The sequence below is a fragment of the Pygoscelis adeliae genome, unplaced genomic scaffold (genome assembly GCF_000699105.1).
Source record: "Pygoscelis adeliae isolate BGI_AS28 unplaced genomic scaffold, ASM69910v1 Scaffold15, whole genome shotgun sequence".
Lineage (NCBI taxonomy): Eukaryota > Metazoa > Chordata > Aves > Sphenisciformes > Spheniscidae > Pygoscelis > Pygoscelis adeliae.
Window position 1 is genome coordinate 6,271,960 of NW_008824988.1, and position 7,666 is coordinate 6,279,625.

The window sequence follows — 7,666 nt, forward strand, 5'->3', positions numbered from 1 at the left end:
AATACTGTTTGGAAGTTGGAGAGCTGTTTTGAGAAACAATTCTTAAACCGTCAGTCTGTTTTAGCTGTCCAGCAGGCTAAACTGCAAATAAAAATTATAAAACGGACGTGATGAAGAGTCTTATTTAGGGAACCTACACACGGGATGAAGGAATCTCTTCCCTTTGGGAGGGCAATAGCGCAGCAGCACCCCACCGGCCCTTGCGTGGAGTCATGAGAGATTGCCACTATAACAAGGGCCGTGCTGCAATACAGGTGCCCCCGCTTTCTCCAGCCAAACCTCTCCTTGGAGCGTCTGGTGGACATGGAAATCGTCACTTGGTGGTTGAGAGTCACTCCTGCTCAAAGCCCTGTAGCAGCGGAGCAGAAGGACTCCCAGGTAAGGAAGCTGGGAGCAGCCCTCCTCCTGGGCAAGCAAGCTACTGGGACTTCCCTCCCTGTTGACGGCCCAGAAAGGGAATGGTTTTATGTCCCAGTTGGTTAAGGTACAGAAAGCAGTCCACGAGTCTGAAATGGAGGAACAGACTAAAATTTGGCAAATTCTCTTGGGGAAATTCAGTTCTAGTGGGGAACCCGAGGAAGGGCACCAGAACGGTGCTGTGCAGCGAAGTACCGTGCAGGAACCTAGGGCTGCACACAGGAGACGGGGAGAAGCCTTGTCAGGGGTGTCACCGCAGACTTGTCTGGCAATCGCTGGACTCTCGGCTGACCCTGGTCACTGTCACCAGACCTGCTCTGCTGTCCTCACTCGGGCATGGACACATGCACAACTCATGTTGTGCTCATGTGCAAGCAGAGAAAGTGCTTGGGCTTAATTAGGGAAGGGAGGCAAGGCTGGAGCATATAATGAAATGAAAATAATTAATGTAATCAGTGTGAACCATAGGGTGAAAACATTGTAGCACGCAAGTCAACCGTCATCTAGTTAACTCTATCAGAGTTGAGCAGATCAGAAAAACGGTAAACATAAAAGTACCTGCAGCTAAGAAAATGTTTGTAGCTATACTTTGTTAGAAGACAACAAAACATCCCCAAAATCACAGCTTTATTAATTTAAAAGCAAAACAAGGAAGAAATCTCATCATTAAAAAACATACACCTCTTGCTTTGTAAATTTTGCAAATAGTGTCATTACTGGCCTGAAAGCCTCATTACCAATTACAACAGCCAAAACTGATAGCTATACTGTGCCAGAATATGCACACATTCATAATCCAAAACATTTCAAAGACATGCTGAGTATCAAAGTAAGCATCTAACTTAATGAAATGACAGAATTTGACACAAACACGTATAGTCAAGTCGAAAATGTTATAAATGAGTTTTCTTTACATAAGAAAATGAGACATTGTAAGTTAGTAGTTGCATTCACCCGGACATGGAATTTATTGGGAAAATTTACTAAACATTGTTACTACAGAGGAATAAAAACATATCCTTGACACTTACAAATCCTCATTTCCATAAAGCAAAAGTTTTATTGCCTGTATTTATATAACTAGGGTATCATACATTAAACCCCAGCTTACACTTATAAATGGAGAACATTTTGAAGAGCTCTTCAACAGCAACATGAAGTGTGCAAAAATACTGGAAAGAGAAATAAATATTCTAACAAGAAAAAAAAGTAACTGCTCTCCCATGCCCGCAAATATCAAGTACCTCTTAGATTTTTAACTTAAAAAAGATCCTTGTCAATCAGGCAAGAATTTTAGATCAGAATAAATGTAGCAGATGTATTACAACATTAATGCTACATCAGAAAATATAACCCAAAGTCCTGAACGTAATCATGTACGTCTACAGAAAACGTCTCCACGTTCTATCTTGTTGCAACTACACTAGAGCACTTAGAACTAGTGGTATATTACAATATATTCTCTTTTAAAACACCAATTTTCACAGTCCTGGCAATACGGTACCAGTTTATTGCTAGCATTCCATTTAGTATTTCATAGCACGCAAGTGTTAAGTAACTCATATACTGTTTCTACTAGTAAATAAACACACACCAAGTAAACTGATGTTGTTATCACATACCTTAAAACAGGTTTTTTTTTCCCTAATTTGTGTGAATTTTGTTGCCTACAAAATCAAGGACAACAATACCGATTAGCTCCTAGCACAGTATTAGCAAAATACTGACTCTCTCTCAAGTTAATAAATAATCTGAATTCCAGCTGGTAACATATCTAGAGCTACTTCTGGTCAATGACCTAAAATCGTGCAGCCTTTTTGGGAGCAGACCGGTGTCCGCTAGTGACCAGAAGCGGGATTTATACAGCTTGATTTCACACTTCCCAGCATATTTCAGAAGTACAGGGAAATGCTGATTATCCAAAAGTCTTCAAATATTTTTGTAGTCAAAACTCAGCATGTAGTTTAAAACTTAAATATTTACAAGTCTCCAGTCCTTGAGATTTCAGATCTTCACAGTACTACGTTAAAAACTAATCAATCAAACGAAACCTCCTATAGTTTACCTGCACTCTGCACTGAAACAGACACATGACTTTTCAGGGAACTCTTCTCTAGGATATAGACATCGCTAGGAGGCAAAACCCCCAAATTCTTTAGCATTAAAATTCACATCAGCTAGGTATGTAGGTAGATTAAATAAGACCTTGAATTGCAAAGATATTGCTTTACTATTAACAAAACTTGAGAACAGAAAGAAATGGATTTGTCTTTAAAATAAAAATCTTTAGAATACAATTAACAGTGGCACTTTGAATGAACTTACAAGGAAACAATCATTTGCATACAAGAAAGTGTGATCAAACAATGAACAGAGGAATCCACAGCATCACTTTGCGATCTTCTGAAGAACACTCTTCAGCTGTTTATTTTGAAGGCCCACTTTCACAGCATATTCGCTGTGAACACTGCTTTGTTTGGAAAACAAATAAAAGGGCCGATCAGCATTACCCTGAAAACTTTAATAAAATTCTTTGGATTTTAGCAAATCCAAAGAGTCCGCAATTCCAGGGGTGCTTTTGAACTGAACTGCTTCCATCCTCTGAACAAGGACCACACACTATATATACCCAGAGGCTCATTTCAGGAATACCTGTTTCTACCAAGCACAGTCACACACACATCATTTTACTAATCTGATAGCAATTTATTTTTTCACAGTCAGTAAGTCACAAATGACCTTTGTCTAAAATATATGCTTGGACTATGATGGACATCCATTAGAGAGCCCCACATTTTCAAACAATATTTATGCCTGGACAGTCTCTGCCGGAATGAGATTCCCTGTTGTATCCAGCTGCATACACTTACAAGAGCAGGCAGAAACCGGGCACTCAGTATGGTCCCTAGATAGCAATAGCAGAAAAAAGAAAAAACAGGTAAAATAAAACTAACAAGAATTTTGTAATCTATACATTTAAGCATGTGCAGGGACACAGTACCTCAGAAAAAGTCAGCTTCATGGTTAAGTTTTGCATATGCTCTAAACCAACAAAACATTATAATGATAGATACAGCAAAGGAGGCATGTCCTACTGAGCGCAACATACACGTTAAATAAGAAAGATTTTAACATCAACTTACCTGAACCAGCTAAGCATATGCCCAGCATGTCCACCATGCCTACAGTTGTGACACCAAGTAAACCAGTTGTTGAACTGGGCTAACTTCTTGTCTTTGCTAAGATCCACTTTTTCATCTGACTTGGATCCTCCTGTGCAGAGGCAAACCCCCCCCAGATATGCTTGTAAATCATTATGCTTCATTTATATTTCAGTCCCAGTAACACTATTAGAATAAATTCGAAATTAGGAACATTATGTGAAGAAGTGGCCTGATTTTAAAAGAGACGTCAGTAAAATTATTAAGAACTGGTGGAATGCCAAAACAAGAATTATATTGCTGAGCTGTTGTTTCACATCTTACGGATGTGCTAAACTTGCCTATTAAACAAACTTTACAGATAGAATCTCTTTCAACAGTGATTTGTGTTTCAGTGATTGATTTATGTTCCAGTGAATTATGGGCCTGTTTTACCACACATGAAATGTTCTGCTTTAGAAAAATCAACAAAATTAAGTTATGAATTGGAACAATTACAATATAGAAGTTGTAACACAGATCACTGAAAGAATGAGGAGATATATAAATAGATGACAACTGCACAGCTGCTCATGGCTCTATAACAAGAGCGACCTAAAAATACGGACAAAATCAGTTTCATTTAGACCTTGTATAATGCTGAGCCCAAGACATTTAGAACCAAAAGATTCTAGTCATAATATTTCTTAGCTGTGACAGCATGACCCATACATTCTTTCATACTTAGTGACAGAAAGTATACCACATTATTCTCTCTTCCTCTTCCAGCTACAAATCAATTAATTTACATTCCAAGATTTCTGTAGCATCCCTACAATTCATCTCAAGAAAACACACTTAACATTTCTTACAGTTTTAAAACTTACAATACTGACCACCACAATACTTGAATCTTTTCATCTGTCCAACTGTGGAATTTCACTGACAACCTCACTGGGAAAACTGTCAGAACCAAGTAACTGTGCACACTGTCTGACACCAAAGAACTGAGACATAGGTTTCACCATAAAATCAGAAGGGATGTAAACGAGTTTTCAATTACAGTCTTCCTCCCTCAAAATGACAAGTATTTACAGTATGAGTACAAATAGAAAGAAAAAGGTGCAACAGAAGATCTTCCAACAGGAACTGCTAATTAGGCCTCTAACTAGTACTCTAGCTGAATAACTAAAACCCACTGTGTCATACCTGGACAGCTGGAAACTGGTGTTCCCATATTTATCAAGCAAAGTGCACAGCGAGGAAGGGGTTTACGGCAACCAGGACAGCTCGTAACTTTCGACTTAGTTGGTGAACCGCTAACTCCGTATTGGCTAAAACCTCGCCCCTGATGAGGAATAGCTGAACAGCTGTAAGAGATTGATTTTCCACAGAAATTGCAACTCACAAACACCTAAAGAGAACAAAAGCCCATTAATTTTTTGGTTTCGTTCCATTTTTGCTACACCCATGAGTGAATTCGTTCAAGCTAGCAAACACTTATTTACCAGATATTCTAGAGCGTGCCCTGGAAAGCCAAGGCTACTTGTGAAGGAGTTCCTAACATCTTGGCTTATAGATGTGGCACACAGTCCCAAGAAGTAGGCCTTAATGATGCTCACTTACCTCAAGAGCACAGAAAAACATGCACAATTGCTAAAACTTGGAAAGGTATTATTTAAGGTAATAAAAAGCTATATCTGCAGTAATGGAAGAAATTAAGTTTACTCTACTTAATTAAGTATAATTAAACCTGGTCTCTCCCTCCTTATAGTCAGGTGACCCACTCTAGAGTCCCCAACATCTCTATCTGCATACCTTATGCCACAAGTTGTGACTTCATACCAAGGAGCACATATTTTAAACTCTTTAGGGGCTCTTTATGTTGATCACATAAGGAAGGAGCAGTAAACTCAACTCCCTCCCACTCGGAGCAGTACGGATGCAGCTCTCCTTAAACAGCTGTGATGGATACATGAATTCAAAAATAGCCTTCCTTAGAAACCCTTGGGCCCTAAGGCTTGTAACGCACATACCTAGCAGACATGAGAGAATGGAAGGTGCTGTGGTTAAATCATGTTGGCTAAAAATGCCACCAGATGTTAAGTAGATACCATTTGGACAGGGCGTTAGTTTTTGGTTTAGCTTATGTTCAGAACTGATAATGAAAGTTGCTGCTGTTCACTTTCAGTTTAAGATTCAAGGGCTTCAAAATAGCTTTAAGGTTTGCTTCAATTAAAACCGAGCCAATTTGAACTGGTTCTTGGTTCAATTCCCTGGTTTCAGCCTCATCCTCATCCTGATGCTGAATTTAGCTGGATGGTACATCTCTGGTTTTGTTTTTCAACATGGGAGGAAAAAAAACCCAGTTTCCACAGAAAAAGTGTTGAAAAGTTACAGTTTCTGAAAGACAACCTGTTATTTGAAAGAAAAAGGTTTAAGAAAAGAAAAAAAAAGAACATGAATAAAATGGTAGGGAACTGATTTCCTAGATTAGATATGAAGAAATGTAATTTATTTATCCTATTTCTGTACTCTCTATCAAAACAGTTATCAAGTCCTTTCTAAAAAAAAATTTTGAAAAAAACCACAGCTACTTTTTAGGGCAGCCTTAGCTGAAATCTTTCTTTTGCACATGAATCCCCATGAAAGCCAAGGTGCAGCCAGCGATTTTTTTCTACAGAAGTACCATGCGACCTTCCTTTCTGGACTGGTCATACTTCATACAAGAATTACATTTACCTGTGCTAAAGGTTTTGAACTAGGATCCAGCTTACTCCTATGGATATCAAATTCTGCACGTTTATGCCAAAATCTCCAAGCATCTAAAAGATTCCTGTAGTTCTCGATCCAGTACTGAACCCTCTCATCCTTAAGTACATCCGATGGAGAACCCTAAAGCAGGCAGGAAAAAATGTCAGACACACATTGAAGATACACGATAGCTATTCTTCACTTTTTCAAAAGGCTTTACAAAGCGTACTATAAGATACAAGAAATAATACAGTGTAATTCGTCTAGAAAAAGATTAATTTTCTGTTAAACTATAATGCGAGTTTGATAATCATTTTCTTCAGTCTGCCTCTCTGGTTGAAAACAGTTGTGCTGCCACGTCATCCTAAAAACTCCTGTCTGTCAGATGAAGGATTATAAAATTCTGTCACATAACACAGTCTATATCATTGTTATGATTACATATGCAGTTAAACACAGTGCTGGCAATTGCTGCAACTGTGGGAGGGCCAAGACAAGTCCATCATAAAAAAAACCAAACCCAGTGCCTACAGACAAACAAAAAACCTCACCTCAGTTCTCTATCAAAATCCCGGAAGCAAAAAAAAAAAAGAACCTGTCAGGAAACACACCAGCAATAAGCAGGGGAATGGATTCCCAGTTCAGCTCCTGAAAAGGACTATGTTTTCTTTCTGCCTCTTTCCCCTACTATCTCCTCAAGCTACCTCAAGCAGAGAGAGTGAAGATACATGCTTATAGTTGACATCAAGTGTTTCTGATTCCACAAAACAGGCATGATACATATCATCCCAATTTATTGTAGAAAATACTTTTTAGTTCACAAGATTCAGTACTATCTATACTGCTAAAGAAACTACATTTAGTTCTTCCCTATAAAGATTTATTCTGGAGTGAAACACTAACCTGTAGCATGCAATAGCTTGCTGTCTGGACATCTCCAGTTCTGTCAACATAACTTTCCATCAAGTCAACTCCATCTTTTGTCAGCCCTGTTAACAGTATTCCCTCCAAATTCCCAGCATCTTTCATTTCATTCGTCAGCTTTTCAATAAACCTGTTCAGCTATAAAAAGAAAATTTACTTAACTTTTGCCGTCTGTTCATCCCTTCGTAACTCATTTATGTTGGCATATGACAAGACTTTTCACGATTTGAATAGCTTTCTTTAAGAGTGTCTGCTGCTAACAGAATACGCTGCTCGCTGGATGTTACACAGAAAAAGTTATATGGCTATAGCCACTATATTGCAAGAATTCAAGTATTTGTCAACAAACTTTAAGCCTCCTGACAGGGAGTGCAAAGAGGGAGGTTACATATTCTTTAAATACTTCAGTGAATTTAAAAGAAAACATTCCT

The 7,666-nt window shown here is 38.5% G+C and overlaps 1 protein-coding gene across 1 annotated transcript in view; it reads right to left on the reverse strand.

Moving 5' to 3' along the window:
- Window positions 1-1,030: 1,030 nt before the first annotated feature.
- MIOS (missing oocyte, meiosis regulator, homolog (Drosophila)) overlaps window positions 1,031-7,666 on the reverse strand; it is a 13,026-nt gene continuing 6,390 nt past the window's right edge. Inside the window, 5 exon segments of the mRNA XM_009326111.1 lie at window positions 1,031-3,322; window positions 3,561-3,690; window positions 4,767-4,971; window positions 6,300-6,452; window positions 7,215-7,373. Coding sequence (XP_009324386.1) covers window positions 3,226-3,322; window positions 3,561-3,690; window positions 4,767-4,971; window positions 6,300-6,452; window positions 7,215-7,373 — 744 coding nt within the window. The 3' untranslated portion in view covers window positions 1,031-3,225.